Source organism: Malaclemys terrapin, chromosome 14 (genome assembly GCF_027887155.1).
Source record: "Malaclemys terrapin pileata isolate rMalTer1 chromosome 14, rMalTer1.hap1, whole genome shotgun sequence".
Taxonomy (NCBI): domain Eukaryota; kingdom Metazoa; phylum Chordata; order Testudines; family Emydidae; genus Malaclemys; species Malaclemys terrapin.
Window position 1 is genome coordinate 8,324,610 of NC_071518.1, and position 25,072 is coordinate 8,349,681.

At 37.9% G+C, this 25,072-nt stretch overlaps 1 protein-coding gene across 2 annotated transcripts in view; it reads right to left on the reverse strand.

Annotated features, from left to right (window-relative positions):
* USP10 (ubiquitin specific peptidase 10) overlaps nt 1–25,072 on the reverse strand; it is a 71,434-nt gene that overhangs the window by 19,498 nt on the left and 26,864 nt on the right. Inside the window, exons 3-7 of one of the 2 annotated variants that reach the window (XM_054048736.1) lie at nt 22,896–22,956; nt 20,839–20,925; nt 17,811–18,836; nt 6,749–6,840; nt 290–399 (exon numbers count right to left, since the gene is read on the reverse strand). In XM_054048736.1, coding sequence (XP_053904711.1) covers nt 290–399; nt 6,749–6,840; nt 17,811–18,836; nt 20,839–20,925; nt 22,896–22,956 — 1,376 coding nt within the window. The remainder of the gene's footprint in view (nt 1–289; nt 400–6,748; nt 6,841–17,810; nt 18,837–20,838; nt 20,926–22,895; nt 22,957–25,072) is intronic. The other variant, XM_054048737.1, reaches the window with a different exon arrangement.

Sequence of the window (25,072 nt, forward strand, 5' to 3'; positions counted from 1 at the left end):
AATGGCTAATTAAGGACTTGGAGTTTTATTACAATCTACTGTTGCAGATTCAGTACACTTTGATATATCTAAAGTGATGTTCCTGAACAAAAGTTTAAAGAAATATTCTGCTCCCTTCACTAACCAGAAGCTAACTACAAAAGCAAACAAATCAAAACCCATAGCCTACTGAATGTAATTATATATCAATTTTTATCAACTGCAATACTACAATGGTTTGTTAGATCTTTGTGTTCAACTACTTAAAACAATGACAGTAAATACAAAGATTTTCCAACAAATTACTTACAAACTGTCTATCATTGGTGTTGAGGTGCATGGCCGCTGTGATTTTGAATACACTGGAATTGACTTCATTAGGTGATACATCGGAGGGCAAGCAACCAAAGCCTGCAGTGTCTGTCCACTGTATTAAGGAGCTATTCAGAAGATATAGTCTAGATATACATTAAATATCCAACGACAAACTTTATGCAGAGCAGGAAGTAAAATCCTTTATCTGCATACAAAGGACCAATGCAATAATCACAATTAAATTAATGAAAGGATTTTCCTCATTTTGTAAAAAGATAATGCTCCTGCTTTCAATTCACAAGAGTCACTTGAAAATAAACCTACAATATAGCATGATATAGTTTTATTCTAGTCACATATTTTAACTAGGGATGTCAAGCAGTTAAAAAAATGTATTGCGACTAATCACACTGTTAAACAATAGAATACTATTTATATAAATATTTTTGGATGTTTTCCACATTTTCAAATATATTGATTTCAATTGCAACACAGAATACAAAGTATATAGTGCTCACTTTATTTTTTTTATTATAAATATCCACACTGTAAAAATTAAAATATTTTTCAATTCACTTAATACAAGTACTGTAGTGCAATCTATCATGAAAGTTGAATTTACAAATGTTGAATGATGTAAAAAAAACTGCATTCAAAAATAAAAATGCAAAACTTTAGAGCCTACAAGTCCACTCAGTTCTACTACTTCTTCATCCAATCACTCAGACAAACAAGTTTGTTTATATTTACGGGAGATAATGCTGCCTACTTCTCATTTACGTCACCTGAAAGTGAGAACAGGCGTTCGCATGGCACTGTTGTAGCTGGCGTTGCAAGGTATTTACATGCCAGATGCACTAAAGATTCATATGTGACTTCATGCTTCTACCACCATTCCAGAGGACATGCGTCCATGCTGATGGTGGGTTCTGCTCAATAACGATCCAAAGCAGTGCAGACCAAAACATGTTCATTTTCATCATCTGAGTCAGATGCCACCAGCATAAGGTTGATCATCTTTTTTGGTGGTTTGGGTTCTGTAGTTTCTGCGCTGGAGTGTTGATCTTTGAAGACTTCTGAAAGCATGCTCCATACCCCATCCCAATCAGATTTTGGAAGGCACTTCAGATTCTTAAATCTTTGGTTGACTGCTGTAGCTATCTTTAGAAATCTTACATTGGTACCTTCTTTGCGTTTTGTCAAATCTGCAGAGAAAGTGTTCTTAAAACGAACAACATGCTGGTGATGGGTCATCATCCGAGACTGCTATAAAATGAAATATATGGCAGAATTCGGGTAAAACACAGAGTGGGAGATATACAATTCTCCCCAAGGAATTCAGTCACAAATTTAATTAATGCATTATTTTTTTAATGCGCATCAGCAGCATGGAAGCGTGTCCTCTGGAATGGTAGCCAAAGAATGAAGGCGCATATGAATGTTTAGCAGATCTGGTATGTAAATACCTGCTGGCATGTAAATACAATGCCAGCTACAAAAGTGCCATGCAAACATCTGTTCTCACTTTCAGGTGACATGGTAAATAAGAAGCAGGGAGCAATATCTCCCGTATATATAAACATACATACATACATACATACACATACATATATATATATATATATGTTTCTCTTAGCGATTGGCTGAACAAGAAGTAGGACTGAGTGGACTTCTAAGCTCTAAAGTTTTACGTTGTTTTGTTTTTTACTGCAGTTATGTAACAAAAAAAATCGACATTTGTAAGTTGCGCTTTCACGATAAAGAGATTGCCCTATAGTACTTGTATGAGGTGAACTGAAAAATACTATTTCATTTATCATTTTTACAGTGCAAATATTTGTAATAAAAGTAATAAAGTACTTGTATTTTAAAGTGAGTACTGTACACTTTGTATTCTGTGTTGTAATTGAAATCAATATATTTGAAAACGTAGAAAAACATCCAAAATATTTAATACATTTCAACTGGTATTCTACTATTTAACAGTGCAATTAAAACAGATTAATCACAATTAATTGTTTTGAGTTAATCGCATGAGTTAACTGCGATTAATTGACAGCCCTCATTTTTAATGTTTACATTTCAAATAAAGGTAAGTGTGCTATATAGTTTAGGAAAAGGAAAGAACTTCTGCAAAACTTCCCTCTGACTGTTCCCAACAATGTAAAACTACAGTTTTAGTCTGATAGTCTGAAAGATCTTATCTGAAAAGCTATTGCAGAGAGGAGCCACAAAACAAAGCAAGATGGCATTTGTGTCTTGTTCATCAGGCCTCACTGGAGGTTGCGCCTCAAAAAATTCCAAATAAATGAACAAAAAAAATCCCATGTCAACAACAAAACCAAATAGTCAAATCTGAATATACTTATTTAATCATGTCTTAGGACAGATAGCTTCTCATAAATGAATGAATGGAATGAAGCAGACAAATCTATGAGGGTATGATATAGAAGACTAGTACATGTCTTGTATTTCTCTCTCTCTTTTTTTTTTTTAGTTCACCTGAAAAGAGGTTACTCACTCTGTGCAGTAAATGAGGTCTTCGAGATGGTGCCTTTGTGGGTGCTACATTTCAGGTGTTGGTGCATCCCTGTATCTTTGATTGGAGAATTTCAGCAGTTGTCTGGGTCGTGCATGCGCTCTCCCCCGTCTCACGCCTTTGTTGGAGCCTATCTAGTACTGTGCAACCAGACACCCCTCCTCCCCGAGTTCCTTTTTCACCCTGAGTCCATAGATTGAACTCCGAAGTAGAGAGGAGAAAGGTGGGTAGTGAAGCACCCACAGGACACTATCTCAGAGATCTTTTAATTTCAATTTTGGAACAATATAAAGGTTCCGCCATTTCCAAGCAGAGGCTGTCCAAATGGATTTCTGAATGCATTCACCTATGCTACCAACAGCATGACATACAACCCCCACTGAAGATCCGAACCCACTCTGCCAGGACATTATCAGTCTCAGCAGCTTTTCTCAATAGTGTGCCCACCATGAACATATATAAAGCAGCCACCTGGGCGTCCATGAACACCTTTACAAAACACTATGCGATAGATCAGAGCTCAAGATTGGATGCATTGGTAGGACTTAAGAGTATTATCAATTACTCATGCAACTTCAAAGCCCCTTCCATCCACTGAGGGGCACTGCTCGCCAGTCACCTGAAGTGGAGCACCCACAGGAATGCTCCTCGAAGAAAAGAAGGTTCTTCACCCTGTGCAGTAACTGAGGTTTTGGTAACTTTCTGAAGGTCTTGGTTCTCTCAAGGTAGAACGCTAAGGCGTGTGTAATACTGACTCCGGTTTACTCCCATGAGGTTTGGGGAAGAATGAGGGAAGATGGATTGGTTGTCTCAGGTGGAAAGAGGAGGGCACTTTAGATAAAAATTTAGGATGAGATCTTAGGGTGACCTTACCTTTGAAAAAGACAGTATAAGATAAATGTGCCATGAGGACTCCTAACTCTCCCACTGGTTGGACAGACATAATAGTCAAGGAGGCGTTGGTTGTGAGAATCAATGAAGGTGGAAGTCTGTGTGAAAGGAACTCCCACGCACACATTGTTGGATTGCGTCCACCAGCGTAGCGAGTCTTTGACTCTGAATGGCATTATAAGGCGTCTGTTTAGGCTGTGTCTGTGTGGTATGTAAACTGTTCTTAGCCAGCCCTGAAGGCAGCGCATGTGAAGATGCGCGTCGTACCACGAATGTGGTTGCCACCATATGGCTTAGTAGTTGGAGGCAAGTCCCTGCCGATATCTGTAGTGAGAAATCTGGTCGCTGGTAGTGACACTTTTGCCTCTAGAGCGTCAAGATGCGCCCTGATGAAGTCCAGTTTCTGCACGGGTGTTAGTACTGATTTTTGTATGTTGATTTGTAGTCCCAGCTGTGAGAAAAGTGTGATTGTCATCTGCGTAGTGTCTATGGCATTTGCCTCGGTGGGTGCCTTTAACAGACAATCGTCCAGATAGGGAAAAACTGTCACTCCCTGTCTGTGGAGTTGTGTCACACCACTACCACAAGCACTTTGGAAAAAAACCAAAGTACTTTCGACAGGCCAAATGGCAGAACTTTATCAATACAATGTTCTGTGCCCAGAGTAAACTTTAGGAACCTCCTGTGCGCGAGATATATGGTTACATGAAAATAGGCATCTTGGAGGTCAAGGGCTGAAAACCAGTCCCCCCACTCCAGTGTTGGTATTATTGTTGCTAATGTGACCATCCTGAACCATTGGACCCTTACAAATTTGTTGAGTTTTCTGAGGTCTAAGCTAGGCCTCCATGTTCCGTTCTCTTTCTGGGTTAAAAAGTAGTGGGACTAAAAGCCCTTCCCCTTCTGTGTTGTGATGGTATGTGTTCCACAGTGCCCAGATGTAGGAGGTGGTTTACTTCTTGCCATAGGTGTTCATGAGAGGGATCCCTGAAGAGGGATTAGGAGGGAAGATGGGTGGTGGCGATAGAGATGAATGGTATTGTATAGCATGAATGGATTATCTCCAGAACACATTTGTCCATGGTGATGGATTGCCACACTGGGTAGAAAGGGGTCATCCAGTATCCAAAACAGGGGATGGTTAATGATGGCGTCAATATTGAAGAATGGGGGAGGTCTTTTGGGTCCTTGACCAAACCCTCAAAATTGTTGTTTTGCAGAGGGCGGGTGGGATGTCCATGATTGGGCTGGAGGTTGGCGATGCTTTGGAGGCTTCTGTCTTTGCCGTTGCATGTCATAGTACCTCTGTAGTGAGACGCATGGGCCAGACCTTGCGCGCTGTGTGGGGTAGTATTTACCCTGTTTTCTTTTTGACTTAGGAGTGTATATACTCAGGGAGCGGAGCATCACCCTTGAGTCTTTCAGGGTATGAAGTGATTCATCAGTTTTTGCCATCAACAGCTTCTGGCATTGAATGGGAGGTCCTTGGCAGTGGATTGAACCTCCCTTGGGAAGCCAGACCAATGGAGCCATGAAACCTGGCACATAACTATGGCAGTGTCCGTGGAGCGTGCTGCTGTCCTGGCTGCATCTAAAGACTGTTCTGGATAGGAGTTGGCCCTCCAAAATTATGGACTTAAATTGGACTCTCTTGTTCTCCAGTATGATGTAAATAAACTCAGCAAGTTTGGAATAATTTGTGTGGTTGTATTTTGCTATTAAGGCAGCATATGTGGCAATCCGGAACTGATGAGTGCCGTATGAATAGGCCCTGCAGCCAAAAAGATCCAAACATTTCCACTCTTTGTCGTAAGGAGTGGATCTGGGTACTGAATTCGGTGCGGGGTGAGAAAATAAGAAGTTTAGTCCAGTAGGGGGAATGTAGTACTTATCTGGTCACTTGCAGGTGGGCGGTATCATAGTCGGGATTTGCCATATGTTTTTGGCTGGCTGCATGAATGTGTCATTTATGAGAAGCACAATTTTAGATGAGGAGGCTATAGGGAGAATGTCCAATCGTTTGTATCAGTGATTCTTTTAGAGTTCTTGAAAGATTTTAAAATTGTCCGCAAATGTAGGTGGCAGTGGCATTATGGCCTTGTCCAGGGACAAGGAAGAAATGTTGGAGATGTATCCTGATCCCAGGCTTCCTCCTGTTCAACGCTCTCCTCAGGGGGTTCTGAAGGTGGAGCAACTGGGGTTGTGGGGGAGTCTGGGGTACTATCTCCTGTATGCGACCCAGGGTTGCCAGGAGGGCCACTGAGTGGGGAATGGCATAAGCAGTGGCATCCATGGGGGGTGTCAACCCTGTGATGGATTTTAAGACTGTACAGGTGGACCTAGAGCTGCAGTAGATTGAATGGGAGAGGAGTGCTGAGATGAGAAGGCACCCTCCTCTTCAGTATCTTCTTCCTCACTAGAGAATGGAGGGGCCAGAGGTGAAGTGGATATATAAACAGGGAAAAAAGAATATAAACGGGGGAAAAGGGATAAGTAAACCTAAGTAGGGTACTAAAGACTACTCTAAACTATTCTAAATTCTAAGTATAGCTATCAGTCTTAACACTGCTGGGAGCTTCGTCTCAGGCCAAGGACAGTTGAGAAAGAACTGAGGAGGGTCGGGTCTCGTGGCACTAGATAAGCGCCAACAACAGCACGAGACGGGGAGAGTGCATGCGCAACCCAGACGAGCACTGCTGCTGAAATTCTCCGATCAAAGGCACGGGGACGCACCAACACCTGCAGTGGAGCACCCACAGGGACACTCCTCAAAGAAGAACCCACTATTTCTTTTGGTATACAACCGTAAGGACTTTTGCAACATACAGTAGTCATAGTTGAAGTGTACAAATTTTTTTTAATTGTATGCAATACTGGTAATTCAGACAGTTAATGCAGCTAATTAGAACCACTGTCAATCTAATGCTGCAGGTCTATTGTGTATTCTACATAACACTGACAATTACCATACTATACAAATTAATGAATTTAAATTAGATTTCATTTTCCCCAAGGTAAGGATACAGCGTTGATATAGCACCAGTTTCCTTTATTGATCAGCCCTCGTGGTTGCAAAGATACTGGTTTATGTATTAATTTTACATTCTCCAGTAATTCTGTAGAATTAAAAATATTAAGTTTAGCATCAAGGAAATGTACAAGGTAACTAGCAAACATCAAGTTAATTCAGCTATACAATGCAAATCACCCCTCTCAATTCCTATCAACAACAAATTTTTCTGCCTCAAAGCCTGTTTTTGGCTAAATTTAAAGTACTGTTGCCCCTTTTTGACCCACACAGCTAGTCAAAGATTAGGCCCTATGGATGTTCCAGTTCGATGTAGAAATTGATGGAGTCTGGTATTTTCTCAGATGCAAATAATGTACATGTCCCGCTTCTTTGAATTCAGAAAGACTCAAGAACAAAAGAAGCAGTTTCTTAGCTTACAGCTGCAAGCCTCTTTAGCCAACAGACCCAAAAGCATACTCTCAAGGTTTTTCAAGGATCACACTATGCTCACCAGCTACTGCTTGGCTTTCTTGCTTTTTTTGCCTCTGCGCGCGCGTGCGCACACACACCAATGCTCCAAAAAACAAAAACAAACAAACAAAAAAAAAGCCCTGCATCCACTTAGCCCAAATTCCGGAGAAAGTTCACAACCCCCTTATCTCTTAGATTGCTGGCTTCTGATTAATTCATTCTTGAAAGTTATATTAATTAAAGGGTCCGTTCACATCCAACCTCAAAGATGCAGTCTGCAGTACTCCTCAGCATAACAGTATAATATCAGATACATCCTTTTCAGTGAAAGATTATCTCCAGTTTGGGTGAGGATTAATATCAAATCTTTAATAAGGCTTTTCCTACTCCTATGATCTTATAAAACAATGACAAGACTTCAGTATGCATATATTTTTTTAAATAAATATATAAATCTCCGTTAGTTGTAATCCCCTGCAACCAATTTTATTGGATATTTAGCCAATTTTATTGAACAATTAGCAAACTTCTCTTAGTTTGAACGGAACTGAAATTGACAGTTGTTTCAGTTTAATGTACACAATTTTGTACCCAAAATATCTTTGTGCACCAGCATGGACTGATATTAACATAATGCATGTTAGTTACTAGCTGTTTCAGAGCAACAAAGAAAGCACAACACATTGATTTACATAAATACCCATCTGTGTCTCTTGTCCCCTACGTTTTAAAAATGGGGCCAAGATCTTCAAAAGTGCTCACCATCCATCATTAGGGCCACCTTTCCAAAACTGCTCAGCTTCCACTTAGGCTTCAAAATAAGGCAATCACATTTGCGAAAGTGAGAAAAACAGGGGATGAGCACTTTTGTAAATATAGCCATTTATTTCAGTACCTACACAGGATTAGATGTGGGGCTCTTTTCAAAATCTGATGCGATGTTTAGAACCTGCACAGCACCCCACAACAAATTTACAAGATAGGTGAAATGTGGAGCTTAAGCAAATAGTGTACCTTTATAACAAGAGTGGATTATTACTACTTTTATTACAGAAGCATCTGGGTCCTAATAAGATTGGGGCCACATTGTGCTAGGCTATGTATAAACTCAAGAGAGTGACTTGAAATGCTGCAGCTGCGACACTGTAGAAGTTCAGTGTAGATGCTACCTATGCCAATGGGAGGGGTTCTCCCATTAGCATAGGTAATCTACCTCCACAAGAGGCAGTAGCTAGGTCAACAGATGGATTTTTCCATCAACCTAATGCGGTCTACACCAGGAACAATTAGCTCTCTATGTGTTGTGAATTATTCACATCCCTGAGTGACATAGCTGAGTCAACCTAACTTTTTAACGCAGATCAGACCTAACACGTTCACAGCAAGCATATCTAAATAGACGAGAGAGACAAAGGGTGAGAGGAGAAATGAAAGCACAAAGAGGTGAAGTGACCTGCCCAAAAATCACACAACAGGTAAGTGGCAGAACCACAAATAAAATCCAGGTCCTTTTACCTAAATCCAGTGCCCCATTGGTAATACTATTCTTTACTATTTTAATTTAGTACTTTCACCACAAAGTTAGTTCATATCATAACAATATATACTGGAAACTACCAAACAGTTAAATCTTTCAACAATCCAATTAACAGTTATATTAAGAGGCAGCAGGAAACAGAACGGTCCCTAAAAATTGTTTAGAAGGAAAGATTTTAGCTTTTAAAGTTTAGACATCATCATATAAAATATTTTATTGGGAATAAAAGGAAGTATAAATATATCACACTTTGATGCTGCATGATTTATAAATGTTTAAGCTTTAAAAACATTTAGTTAATAGATTAAATATTTAATTTAAGTGGGTTGCTAAACACATTATCTTCCCCTTAAAGCTTTCTTAAGTTGTACCTTAAAATTTCTGGTACAAGTCTCTACTAATTTTATCTATTACAAAACAACAATTTGCACTTCAAAAAGTACCTTTCCATACTTAAAAAGAAATTGCCATTCTGATAATATATCACCTCTCTTCTACATCAGATTAAAACACAGAAAGTTTCAAAGTAGTAAATTAGGAAAAATGCTTCCTGATATTCTCTAAACACTTTCAGTTTATATAAAAGCTAAACTAAGACTCTGTCCTAGAATGTTCCATTCTAACAACAATCAATACTGAAGTTTGGAATTTGTGAAAAATGTTTATTTCATTCCTCACCATTATCTTCTTTAAACATAAATTAAACTTAATTTTTATTTGTTTTTCTTACAGTCAGAAGTAAACTGAAGAAACAACCAGTAATGCTAGGATCTTTAGCATCCTCTGGTGGCCATGAAGTTGGTTTTGGAAACAATGTTTAGATCTAGAACATCTCCAGGAAATAAAAAAACACTCTGCTTTAACCTGAAGGAGGTGCGGCCAGGGAGAAGTGGGTTTACAAACACTCTCTTCCCCTTTCTTTATGACTAAATAGGTGGGAGACTACGGACAATTTTTATATTCTAACATAGGGTCATGGCATTAAAAAAATTGAGAACCACTGATCTAGACAAATAAATTCCACTTGTGTTTCAGAGTATGTTTTTAAAACATGTAGTTTTGAGAATCTTGTTATGATTTCAATCCAATTGCTGGAAAATTTATCAAGTATTAACATGTGTCTATTTCTAATTCTCTCTAATCAATACCATCCTTTAAATAAGAGGTCAGTTCAAAGCTTAACATACTAGCAAAAGAAAAGAAATAGACACTTTAAAACAGAGTGGATATCCTCTATCCATCCAAAATAAGTTAACAGACGCTATCTAGGTAGAGTTAGCATTCCATTTTTTAATTTAAAAATACCCACTAAATAATGATTTTACTACATCTTATGATTAACTATAACCCAGAGTTGAAGAATATTGAAAGTTTCAATGGCAAATACTTTTCAGGTGGACAAAGAGTCCCAGCAGGACCACAATTGTGAGCAACCCTAAAATTAAACCAATATCTACAATGGTGTGATATGAAAACACATTTCAATTTCATATTTCCAAGGCATCCCACTGGCCTAACTCTGCCATCCTTCATTTCTAGTCCTGAGTCTTGTGTCCCTAGGATGGCAGTAGCTGTGCCCGTGTCAGCCCTTGGAGCAAAATTAATTACTTCACTCAACAAGCAGCATGTTTAAGCTTTATAGAACCTTCTTCTAGAAGACAGAGGGTTAAAATCACAAAGGCCCCTAAAAGATTATGCAATGATTCTTTGGCACTACTATAGCACCTTCTATCTGAGGTAAAAATACTTTACAAACTTTAAGTTAGACCTCACAGGTGATTTGTGAGGTTAAGTCCCCATTTAACAGTTGGTGAAACTGAGGCACAAAAAAGTGACCTGACCAAGGTCACACACATATCTATGTGAATGTTAGAAACAGAACCTAGATTTCCTGATTCCTAGTCCTAAGTTTGAACCACAAGATGGGGGGGAGAGGGATGTTCTCAGAGATTCCTGGGGAAATCAGATGACAAGACAGAAATAAAAGTTTGACATAATTAGTATACAGTTATGTCCACCTAGGGAGAAGAGAATCAGGACCTGAAATGGAGCACAGCAGAGCTAGGCAAAGGGAATTAATTAAAAAAAATAAAATGAAATTCTTTTAATATTTTACACACATTTGTATGTACTTATACAACCTCCCCTAACAGCACTTTAACGTATTTCACATCCAAAGTTTTAAAATGTTCTTCAGCACTTACAGCCAATAATCAAGATTAGTAATTATCTTTTCCCATAAGATCAGAAAACCACAGTGATTACAAGTTTTAATGAGGTATTTAGATTCTCAGTTGAATGGCCAGTATTCACACAGAAGCTCTCTATACTATAACAATCACTTTATTACAATTAAGCCAGCTGTTACTAGAGACAGTCTCCTTTTGATTGGAGAGTAATTTCTACTGTGAACTCTTCCCTTTGAAAAACAGTTACCAAAATCCAAGCTGCTAAAGAAAACGGAATATAATCATATTGTTATTTTGTTACATTACAAACACACCCATTATGAAATGTGTCTCTGCTCCCACCTGGTGGAAGAATAGTAGTACAGATTTATTAAAAATCTTGCAGTCATTTTGAAACAAGAATGAAATAGCAAAGGATAATTTAAGAATGGGGATTTTAGTCTCAAAATGCCTATAAACTATTGTAACAATATTCTAATGATATTCATTATGTTTAAAGCTAAATTTTAATGTAAGTTCACTTATGATACAGCAATATAAGTTATTTGACTTAACTCTTTGGTAAAGAAAATAAATCTTGCCAAAATTAATGGAATGAAAGTTTGTTGGAAAATTAACCTACAAGTCTATGTTCCCACATTTCTTCTGATATCAGGAAAGGTGGTAAGATGACAGTCAGAAGATAAAGGCACTTGTGGAAGAACTGATCCCGAAGAAGCACCATAACCATACCTATTACATGTTCATTGAGACCATTACCAGCTTCAGACCAACATATTTTGTTGATGAAAGCAACAGAGGTGCTGGAAGTTAAAGTGACTGGTAAGGCCTTTTATCTTGGGTAACTGGTTCTAACTAGGGCTGTCAAGCGATTGAAAAATTTAATCGCGATTAATTGCACTGTTAAACAATAATAGAATACCATTTAAATATTTTTGGATGCTTTCTACATTTTCAAATATATTGATTTATATTACAACACAGAATACAAAGTGTACAGTGCTCATTTTTATATTTATCTTTGATTGGAAGTATTTGCACTGTAAAAATGATAAAAGAAATAGTATTTTTCAATTCATCTAGTACAAGTACTAAGTGCAATCTCTTTATAATGAAAGTTGAACTTACAAATGTAGAATTATGTACAAAAAAACTGCATTCAAAAATAAAACAATGTAAAATTTTAGGACCTGCAAGTCCACTCTGTCCTACTCCTTGTTCAGCTAACTGCTAAGACAAACAAGTTTATTTACATTTTCAGGAGATAAATGATTCCCTGTTCTTATTTACAATGTCACCAGAAAGTGAGAACAGGCATTTGCATGGCAGTTATGTAACAAAACAAAAAACCTACATTTGTAAGTTGCACTTTTATGACCAAGAGATTGTACTACAATTCTATGGGGAGAATTGAAAAATACTATTTCTTTTGTTTATCATTTTTACACTGCAAATATTTGTAATCAAAAATATTATACACTTTGATTTCATTTACAACACAGAATACAATATATATGAAAATGTTGAATATCCAAAATATTTCATAAATGTCAATTGGTATTCTATTGTTTAACAGTGCGATTAAAACTGCGATTAATTTTTGAGTTAATCGCGTAGGTTAACTGCGATTAATTGACAGCCCTAGTACTAACTGATACAAAAGGGCTTAATAGCAATATTCACTATCGCAAGATGAACAAGACACTAGGTGGCTCGTGTACACATATATGGCACAATTTGACTATTATTATATGAACTGAGTTGGTTATACACAACTAAGCCACCATGGCATGCACATATGATGTGGATCCAATCAACACGGAGACTGAACTATCCTCTCTCCTCTCAAAGTAGTCCCTCCAGATTAGGGTTGATACTAAGAGGTGTAAGATCAACACATCAAGTTTCAGCCAGTCATACACTTTGTAAGAAGACTTGTGATTTTAAAATTACTATTAAGTGATTCCTACTCTCTACTCTATGCAATATCCCCTCAAAAGAAAAAAAGGTATGTTTGCCTATTAATTTGGGGGGGGAGGGGGGGGTTAAAAATCTTTGTTCCAGAGACTTTTCAACTTTGTGTGTACACTATCACTGATAAAATGATTTTTAGAAAGTTTATTTTTTTTAGACAGAACAATTCATTGTTTTGATAAGAGGTATTTAGAATCTAATGTAAATTCCCTATAGTATTATAACAATTTTAAAGTCGGTCAGATTTGTCATTAAACTGCACAACGCTGCTACTTTAAATCACTTAAAATGTAAAATTACAAAACATTAACAGGCCCAGTTAGATGAAGTGATAAGCTGATAAACGCTCTTACCTCCCCCTAAAGCCAGAACTCACCACCATGTCAGATTGGGCCAAAATCATAAAAGCCTAATACAAATATTAGAACAGGGGTCGGCAACGTTCGGCACGCAGCTCGCCAGGGTAAGCACCCTAGCGGGCCGGGCCAGTTTATTTACCTGCTGACGTGGCAGGTTCGGCCGCGGTTCGCCGTCCTGGGCCAATGGGGGCAGCGGGAAGCCGTGGCCATCACATCCCTCGGCCCGCACCACTTCCCACCGTCCCCATTGGCCCGGGACGGTGAACCGCAGCCAGTGGGGTCCGCGATCAGCCAAACCTGCCGCGTCAGCAGGTTAATATAACCACTAAGCTCAAAGCATATGAAATACTGTGTTAGTTTTAGACTGACTGCATGACAGACTTAAAGGTATGCCATCAGGTCAATTTAGGCCCCAAATTCAGATTTATGTTTTTAAAATAACATTAGAGAACCTAAACATCAATAGAAAAATTTATTATTTTAACATTAAAAGTATTTAAAATTTTAGTGACATGAGGTTTTTTTAAAGTTTTTGGTACATATATTTTGGATATACTTATTTGTATTAACAAATTACAAAAAGTTAAATGTGTGTATATGTATGTATATGATAGACAAACCTACTCCACCACCCATTGAGCTACCTTCTATGGTCTGGCTGATCAGGTACATCCAGGTGGCTTTGCTTTTATTGCAGCTCTACGTAGAGCTGATCCACAGAACAGATGGAGAAACCCCAAGACTACTCTAACTTACTCCAACTGCTAAGAGCTGAAAATATGGGAATTTGTTTTAAAAGGTTTTTTTAACTCAGCTATCCTTTTAAAGTACTCAACACACAATTCAAAAAAAATCACATCTTAAATAAAAGTTAAAAATTCAGTTTCACAAAATATAAATGTTAAATCTCACTATTTTACGACACCATTTTTTATGAACTTTTAACAAAATAAATGTTTTGACTTTTTTAAATGAGAGCTTAATGCTCATCTGCTGCCTGTGACCCTAGAGCCACAGTATTTGTAAAACCTTTCAAAAACAATTAACTGCAAACCTGAAAATGAACCTATATATTTTCCAATGGCCCTTTAAGTCAAAGGGGTAAAGGGTAAAGTCAAATTGTTCTTCACCATTTTACTACAGCAATAACCTTCATAATTTTTAAACTTGTGCAGTGCAGTTTAACACATTTTAAAGTTAACGGGGTAAGAAAACACAAATAATATATAACCAAAGTATAAGTGCATCTTGTGATAAAATAAATACAGGAATAACAATGTTGGTATTGAGTCAATTGCTGGATGCTTTACATCTAGTCAATTTAATCTAATCACTTTAAAAAAATTAAAAGTAATTTCAAGGACTATATCCGTTTAAGTACCGTTTGCCAACTTTGCAGTTTTATAATAATTTTCAAAAAAATACATTTTTCTCTCCTCTTCCGTGGTGAAAGATACATATAAGCAGGGGGAAAAAATAGTATCTGGCTATACAGAAAAAATAACCAAAATGACAAAACGAAGTGCTTTCAAATCAACAACAAACTAAAGAACAGTTCCTGTAATTTCTTTCACTTATAATATTTTAGGTGTTACAACAATATTTGGGAAAAAATGAGACTGTAGTATAATTTTAAAGTTGACAGTTTCTCTTTAAACAGCCATTTCTGTGCTACTCTGAATATGTCTGATCTCATCTAGTTTAAAAGCAAAGCAGAGCTGGGCTAGGTCAGTACCATGAGATTTCAAGAGCCAAACTGATCGTCTTATGCGAGTAGTTCCACGTAAGCAAATAAGACTACATGTGTGAATAAGTCATATAGGATTTGCCCCCGCCCTGAGGCAAAATTACAGATCGTAAGTATCTTTAGTGAGTGAGACTACTACTTACAAGCCTCAAACAGAACCACTAATGACAGGGAAAAATTAGACTATTTACCTCCACAAGTAGTCCTGCTGGTTTGGGATAGAAAGCCCTCGGTCAATTTCTGGTTAGAGTAGAAAACTCCCAAATACAGATAATCTTTCATTAGAAATTGTCCACACACTAGTTTCCAGTTTACTTATAGATTGGTTAAGGGCATATCAACAGGATTTTGTGCAAGCATTTTTACATAATGCATTCTACTTTGCAGATTCATATGACAACATTTTGGGAAAAGTAAATACCCATGGACTGAGTCTCTTGAAGTCTTAGAAGTCTTGAAGGACAATTAATTAGGTATTACATATTTTGCAAATTCTTATTCAATTTTACCAGAACATATATTTTAGCATATTTCGTTATAGCTATGGATATGATGGCACTTCTGGCCAAAGCCCCTATTCTTTATAAATTTATATCTTTACCCACAAAGTATCATTGGGCTGAGGTTTCTCTTTGCTCAGGCCTGTTCATTGGTTACAAATAAGAGGTGATTTTATTTTATATTGTTTAAAGAAAGCCTCTCCAGATGGGGGGGATTACGAATCCACACAAATGCAGGTAGGGTTGTTTTGACTGCTTACTGAAACACTAAATTTTCTTTTTTGGGGGGCTGTCAAGCGATTAATGAAATTAATTGCGATTAATCTCGCTGTTAAAGAATAGAATACCATTTATTTTAAATATTTTTGGATGTTTACTACATTTTCAAATATACTAATTTGAAATACAACACAGAATACAAAATGTACAGTGCTCTATTTTTTTTACAAATATTTGCACTGAAAAAAACAAAAAATGTATTTTTCAATTCACCTCATACAATTAGGTGACCAGTGCAATCTCTATCACAGAAGTTGAACTTACAAATGTAGAATTACGTACAAAAAAATCTGCATTCAAAAATAAAACAATGTAAAACTTTAGAGCCTACAAAGTCCACCCAGTCCTACTTATTGGTCAGCCAATCACTCAGACAAACAAGGCTGGGTACAATTTGCAGGAGATAATGCTGCCTGCTTCTTGTTTACAATGTCACCTGAAAGTGAGAACAGGCATTCAAAAGGCACTGTTGTAGCTGGCGTTGCTAGATATTTACGTGCCAGATGCACTAAAGATTCATATGTCCCTTCAACTACCATTCCAGACGATATGCTTCCATGCTAATGGGTTCCGCTTGACAACGCATATTCATTTTCATCATCTGAGTAAGATGCCACCAGCAGATGGTTGATTTTCTTTTTTGGTGGTTTGGGTTCTGTAATTTCCACATTAGAAGTCTTAAAAGAGCTACACTCCAAAGGCATGCTCCACACCTCGTCCCTCTCAGTTTTTGGACGGCACTTCAGACTCTTAAATCTTGGGTCAAGTGCTGTAGCTATTTTCAGAAATCTTACATCAGTACCTTCTTTGCATTTTGTCAAATCTGCTGTGAAAGTGTTTTTAAAACGAACACGTGCTGGGTCATCCTCCGAGACTGCTATAACATGAAATATATGCAGAATGCAAGTAAAACAGAGCAGAAGACATACAATTCTCACCCAGAGGAGTACAGTCACAAATTTAATGGACGCATTATTTTTTTTAACAAGCATCATCAGCATGGAAGCATGTCCTCTGGAATGGTGGCCGGAGCATGGAAGGGGCATACAAATGTTTAGCATATCTGGCATGTAAATACCTTGCAATGCCGGCTACAAAAGTGCCTTGAGAACACCTGTTCTCACTTTCAGGTGACATTGACGGGAGATACTGCTTCCTGCTTCTTATTTACAATGTAAGCAAACTTGTTTGTCTTAGCGACTGGCTGAATAAGAAATAGGACTGAGTGGACTTGTAGGCTCTAAAGTTTTACATAGTTTTGTTTTAGAGTGCAGTTATGTAACCAAAAAAAATCTGCATTTGTAAATTGCACTTTCATGATAAAGAGATTGCACTTCAGTACTTGTATGAGGTGAATTGAAAAAATACTATTTCTTTTATCATTTTTACAGTGCAAATATTTGTAATCAAAATAATTTAAATTGAACCCTGTACACTTTGTTTTCTGTGTTGTAACTGTAATCAATTTGAAACTGTAGAAAACATCCAAAAATATTTAATTAAATGGTATTCTATTATGGTTTAGTAGTGTGATTAAAAAAGTGATTAATTGCAGTAAATTTTTTTTAATCGTTTGACAGCCCTAAAAAGGATAAAACAAAATCAAATAATTACGTTAATGAACTGTTATAGCTGAAATATTAACATTAACTGAATTTCTTAACTCTAACATAAGCAATCTGAACACTCTTGCCTTGAATGTATGCATTATAACAGGTTCACAAACACTGGGCAATGAGACATACTATTTAGCAAATACAGTTCAACAGAAAGCAAACACTTTTTCTAAACTGCTCCTCTAGTAAGACTACATTATTGCAATGTTTATTCAAAGGACAGAGCTGAAATAGTTACCCACTTTATAACTATATTAATTTTCGGAATTGTGTCATTAAAATCAACCTTAATCTTGCATTAACTTAAGTGTCTCTTCTCTCTCTCAATACTGTACACTCTTGTTTTAAGGCAAAATGTGTTACTCTTCTACCAGAATGTCCACTCTAGTGTCTGTTAACTATACCTGCAATCTTTATGGCTACAGGATCCTCTGAAACGGGAACAGGTCCCTCTTTGACTTCAACCTGTTTTTCAGGGACCAGAGTAGATGTGGCAGGAGAGGTACACTTAGTCTCAACATAGGCCACAGATGTGGAAGCAGAGGGCTTGGAATTGTGAAAAAGACTAGCCCACGATTTTGCAGGCTGATTAACAGGGACTGATCCTGAAACCGGGGCTGTCGCCTCAGTAGTAGGTGAAACATCCTCGGGCTTAGCTTGGTCTGAGTCAGTGCTTTCCATAGTGTGCAATTCTACCCCATTGGCAGCTGTGCCCTCACCAGAGGATTCAAGTGTTTGTCCATTAGTAACACCAAGATTTTCAGTAGTATCAGTACCATCATAAGGTTCTACAACAGCTGTCCTTAAAGGGCTATCTCTGCCAGCCTCTGAGGGGATGCAGAATTGTTCAGAATTGGTAACACTGCATATCTCAGGCTGCCCTGCAGTCCTGGTATTGTCTAATACACTAGAAACAGAATCATCAGACACAGCTTCACTAATGAAGTCCACAGAATTTTCAGGGCTGTTACAAGTCCTTGGTGAGGCTGATGATGGTCTGTCTCCTGTAAGTTCCGTATCTTCTGTGCTTATACTATTCAGTCCTGATGAATTTGCATGGCCATTTACAAGAGCCTCTGCAGGAACAATGCCATCACTGACATCTTCCAAATAACTGTAGTATCCAGGTGGTCTTTTTTTCTTCTTTTTACGCTCCCGTTGTCCAAGGCCCCCAGATAAGCTATCATTTTCAGGATTAGAACCGCTATCCAAAGCGAGGGCAGGATCAGTGAACTGGCAGTCTATGGAGTTGTAGTTAGTTTCATTAAGAATGTCATCATGGGTTTTCTGAGTTGATGCACAACCGAGAATAAATTCTGGAGCCTGAGGATTCAGAGTGCTCGAAATACTGTAGTCAGTGTTATTCAGCACAGATGACTCTGTCTCAATAACTTCATTAACACCAAATTCAATTCTCCGATAATCCTCCCCTGGACAAAATAAATTAAAAACCTCTGTTAGTAAAGTCCAGTCACAAAGATACAAAATTAGTAACAGACAAGTCTGCTTTCCTGAAACGCAAGTATAAATGACATTCCTCGTACAAACAAAAATCATCCTCAATGTCCATTTGTATCTTGAAAAAGAATGGTTTTAAAAGATTTTAAAATGAAATGAGGATGCAAAGAGTATCAAAGTTTTCCTTCAACATAGAGTAGGACTTCAGTTTAAGAAAATCTGGGCACAGATCTTGCAATAAACACAGTTGTACCCTTTCAGCTATATGGAGTCTGAATGACTTCAATGGTAGTCTGCCTGGATCCAACTGCAGGATGAGGAACATAGAGTGTGATGAAAAGAACCATCTTCTTCATACTACTTTAAAGAAGGTCTTATTTTCTATGACAGTAAGTCTATAAACTGCATTTTGCCAAAAGTAAAGTAAAATCCACCTTTGCAACTAATAAGATTTTTTAATTAAGAATATTTAAGACAAGTCACAAATGGCAGAATGATATTTTACATTCTAATCTACTGGAAATGTTACAATTTCAGGTTTTGGAAATCCAAAATTATCAGCAATTTAATAATAAAAAAGATATGATATTAATTTTGTGTGTCACAAGAAATACAACTAATGTGACTGGATCAAAGCCAGACACATTACATTTAAAATATAAATTGACTGAAGGTGAGTATATGAACAATGAGAAATAATTTACCTCGATAATTTCATAACTTTCAAGAAATGAAAAGAAATTTTCTCATAATTGACTGAAATATACCAAAATGCTGTTATAGTCATGTTTTTTTAAATGTAAAACCCTAACTAAATTCCTGTTTATACATGATATCGAAGAACTGTATGCTGCAAGTGTATGGCACTTAAGTGACCACCACATATATTTTATTAATAGATTACAAAACTAGTAATACTACATGCCTCAGGCTGCCTTGACATTTAAAGTGTATAACTGACAGAAATTGTCATGAATACCAAATAGGGGTGTAATGGGTAATGTAATCAAGATTATAAAATTCATGCCTTTTTTAAATTTTAATAATTCCCAGGACAAATTTGCATTAATATTTAATCAAAAAACAATTTTGTGTGATTTTCTATGGTACATATATTACTGCTTCCATGAGCTTGAAAAAAAATTTGTTTTCTGTTTTGCAAAAGGAAAAAAAAAGCGTTGCTAGAAAGTGAGTTTCAGATCATCCTTTTCCTACAGGATTCCTGTTCGAACAACACTGGTCCCTATTTCAAAACAAATACGTATAATATGGCACACTAATCTCTACATCTTCAGATTCATCTAGTTTACCTATACATTTGCTAACAGGATAAGACGATTTTGTGCAATTTATTTGTGCACACGGCATTTCAACAGATCTACGTTAATGAGCGTATCAGTGTCATTAACACTTGTTTTTATCCAACAGAGCATAACAGAGTTGATGCCAATCACAGTATTTTTAAGTTTTAGGAATAAATTGTGTATTTTTCTTAATACCTGTTGAAATCTTCCAATCCCTAATTAAAACTTATTAAAATCTGAAACCAATCAAGCATAGGATTTTTCCTAAATTCTTATTAGAAAAAATTGCTTTTGGACTAAGTCTTGGTATGCTATTTTATAGTCTGGAGCAAAATTGCACATGCTATTAATCCCGCAAACCAGGGGATTATTAGCAAAGGAATTTAAATCTATTACCTATAGCCAAACTGCAGTAAGAAAAAATACTTACTTTACAATAACTGTAAAGTGGATAAAATCAACCAAAAAGGAGTTAAGACTTTTACTCCTTCTTTAAATCAAATCCCTGAAATACCTCTTATTTACAGGAACTGTGAAGGTTGGGTCATAACACTTATTTCCACACTGCCACTAGTTACCACAGAATCTCATTTGTTTTAACATTGTATTTAGTGCCTTTTTAAAGAAAAATATGAAAGAGACCAACTTTCTTTTATGGTTATTTTTGTACCTTCCACTTTGCTTCCAGCCACCTTTGTTTCAATCCATTCCGTGGTGTTTCGAGGATCTATTGTTGCATGGATTGAAATGGATGCACCTGAAGGTATGAAGAATACTGCACATTGACAAGATACCCTTTGAAGATGTTACAATGTATCATGTCAATGCATTATAATGAAAGCTGTGAATGCGTATTAAGAATTAGTATGCACTGTGTATCATGCAGCTTTTTAGCCAAATACAATTATTCATAATATGCATCAACAGCTCCTCCAGCCATTCATTGTAGATATCATTACACCATAAAAACAGCAACATTTTATACTATGGTTATGTGATCAATGGGTCATCTCAATGTTACTAAAAAGACTTTGCCGGAGTAATTTTTTCCATTTTAGTTTCAACTGCTTCTTATGCAGCCATAACTATGATACTATGCAGGCACATTACAGTGCAGGTTTGTTAAGACAGACACATTTTTCAGGCAAAGTTTGATTTGCCATCATTAACCGATCTCAGGGGAGGGAGGGAGTATTTAGGTCTGAGCAGGATCTGAAAAACATTTGCAGAAACCAACTTTCTATATAGCTTGTGCTAAACCATACAGAAAGCCATTTGGGTAATCATCCCTATTTCAAACGTAGGCATTTAAAGTCAGGCACCTAAATCCATATTTAGGCACCTGAAAATTTTTTTCCCAGATTTCCAAAGGTGCTAAGCACTCACAACTTCCACTACCTTTAGATGGAGTTGTTGCTCAGCACCACTGAAAAGATTCGGGGGAGGGATAGCTCAGTGGTTTGAGCATTGGCCTGCTAAACCCAAGGTTGTGAGTTCAATCCTTGAGGGGGCCACTTAGGGATCTGGGGCAAAATCAGTACTTGGTCCTGCTAGTGAAGGCAGGGGGCTGGACTTGATGACCTTTCAAGGTCCCTTCCAGTTCTAGGAGATAGGATATCTCCATTAATTTAATTTAAGTTTAGTAACCAAAATTTGAAAATTATGGCCAATGACTTTTATCTTTATGTTTATACTTTCCCTAATGTTACCTTGTGGGTTTTGTTCTTCTACAAAATTTTAATGGCTATTCCAAATGCTGCGCTAATGACCTGCCAAATTTAAAACAAACATCAAGTATATTTTTAGCTAAAGGAGATCTGAGTTCTATTCCCAGTTTTGCCACAAGCTTCCCAAATACCTTTGGACAAGCCTCAACTTCTCTACAACTACGTTAACTCAGCTGTAAAATGACAATATTTATCTACTTTGTAAAAGTATTATGCAGACTATTATAAAGAATTGAAATCCTCAGCTGGAAGGTGCTATGTAAATATGAAATATTATATCATGAAACCAGGCAGGGTTTTTTTTCCTTTTTAACATGTGGGGAAAAGGTGTGCATGTGGGGGGAAAACAGTGACCATTACTGCTTTAAATCAGAGCTCAGTTACACATTTTCACATTGCGAGTCATACTTTCTCTCTCACTCTCTCCAAAAAAGGATTTTCCAGAAAAACAGCTGAGCCATATAGAAACAGAATGTCATGCTGAACACTAAGCAGAACACTGCTCTCAAAGTCATCTTCAGGCTGCAACTGCCAAAAAATACTTGTGTTGAGACTTTTACAGAGGGGGCAGTAAAAGTCCACAGATGGTTAAGTGCTATCCAAGCTATTTATTTTAGTTGCTCCTTGATTAAGAACTCCATACTAAGCTCTAGCCCTAAGCAATTTTTTCAACTGAATTCTAAAAGCTTCAACAAGAAATTTTTAATGGCATTGTTAGAGCACAAACTACCACAGTGAAGTAGCAAGCATACTTACTACAGTTAGCTACAGAAAAATGTTAAAACAAGATTCTCAAACATTCTTGTAGATTTCAACGGGCTAGCAAGTGTTGAAAAAGCAGCCTGCCAAACACATGCGCATAGACATGCTAATAAACCTGAACAGGACTAATTTAAAGACAATCTGTACTATATCAGAACCTTATGGGGAGAGTCCCACACCCTGAAAAGAAAAAAAAAAAAGAAAGAAAAAAGAGAAAAAAAAAGGAATGATTTCTTACCATCATGACGTTCACCTGTGGACTTAATACCACAAGAAACTGTTTCATTGTATGGAGGAAGCTGCAAAGAAAAGAAAATAAGATTTAATGATAGGCAAAACAGCTCTTTAAAAATAACATTTTATGTTAATTTAATTAGAAATACCTCGATCGTTTAAAAATAACTCTTTATATCCAATTGTCCTAAATGCTGTCTTGAACTTAAATTCCTATATATACACACACTCATCCCTACATTGTAGTTTGACACTCTACAGAGACTAATTTACCATAATCAGAGATGAGAGATAAGACTACCATCACCTTGAGTTACAAACTCTAGAACAGGGGTAGGCAAACTTTTTGGCCCAAAAGCCACATCTGCGAATAGAAATTGCGGGCCATGAATGCTCACAAAATTGGGATTGGGGTGTGAGGGCTCCGGCTGGGGGTGTGGGCTCTGAGGTGGGGCTGGGGATGAGGAGTTTGGGGTGCAAGAGGGTGCTCTGGGCTGGGAGCGAGGAGTTCAGACGGCAGGAGGGGAATTACGGCTGGGGCAAGGGGCTGGGGTGCGGGAAGGGGTGCAGGCTCCAGCTGGGGTTGACGGCTGTGGGATGGGGCGTGGGATGAGAGATTTGGAGTGCAGGAAGGTGCTCTGGGTTGGGATCAAGGAGTTTGGAGGGCGGGAGGAGGATAAGGACTGGGGCAGGGGGTTGGGGCGTGGGGGGAGGCTCAGGGATGCAGGCTCGGGGCGGCGCTTACCTCAAGCAGCTGCCAGAAGCAGCGACATGCCCTTCTCCAGCTCCCACACAGAGGTGCAGCCAGGCAGTCTGCACGCTGCCCTGTCCACAGGCACCGCCCCCACAGCTCCCATTGGCCACGGTTCCTGGCCAATGGAAGCTGCGGGGGCAGTGATTGGGGCTGGCGTGCAGAGCAGAGTCCCCTGGCTGCCCCTACATGTAGGAGCTGGAGAGGGGCCATGCCGCTGCTTCCTGGAGCTGCGTCGAGCAGCCACCAACCCTGCTTCCCAGCTGAAGCACCAGAGTGGGGCAAGCCCCAGACCCCGCTCCCCAGCAGGTGCTCGATGACCAGATTAAAATGGCTGGCGGGCCGAATCTGGCTCGGGGGCTGTAGTTTGCCCACCCCTACTTTAGAATCATGAGCTGTCCTCCAGTTCACTTCAGGATTATCTGAGTATAGCAAAAACATACCAAGAATTAAAGGGATGGAAGGACAAAGAGATTAAATAGCTTGCTAAAGTTCACGACAGAAACCTGTGGCAGAGCCATAACAGAACCCAGGCCTTTTGACGCCAAGCCCTCTGTTTTATCCACAAATAGTATTGCCTTTGAAGAGTTTTAAACACGCTGCTTAAAAATACCGTAAAATTTAAAGCAGTTATTCTGGATCATCTTATCCTGTTCACTATAGCAAAATGAAGACTATTAGATTTGCACTGCCAGTCAAAATAGTGCCACCATGGTTACTATCTGGATAGAGAATCAAGCACTTTGGTATAAAATGTAGGCTCCATTACCTGGAGCTAGTGAACGAATGTAACTCTTTCACTACTTACATGAAAAAAAAAAAAGAGTACAATTGCCTACATATTGGTTTACCTTAAGTATGCTGAAATTAAAGGATAAATAAATGCCATGTTAAATATTTCACATGAAAAAGTAAGATAACCTAAAGCTTTGCACTTATAGTACATTCCATGTGGTGTTAAATTTCATATTGCTGTTTAGCTTCTTCCACAAAGCTGGCCTGGTGGTCTGCAGACACATAATGCGTCACTGCGCAGGCAACCCAACTGAGTTGCAAACGTATAGGCATACATTGATCTTGAAACCCACTCTGCTTCAAGAAATATTAGGATTTTCTACAGCACCCATAATCACATTATACATGTGCTTTCCAGCTAAATTAGATCTGCACAGCAAGTTCCTTAGTGGAGCCTCAGGAAGTCTTCTGTTCTTTTTTTCTGGTTATAGGAGGCTCTGGGTGGAGATATATACCTTAAAAATAAAATAATTTTGATTATACTGGGAAAGCTTTCTTGACCAGAAAGCTCTTGGTATGTACTCTGAGGGTGGCCAACTTCAGACTCCTCCGGAAGTTCATTCCATAGCTGAATATCTTAATCTGGTCTCATATATTCTGCCCTGGACATTATAAACTGCCTTGTTCCATGGAAG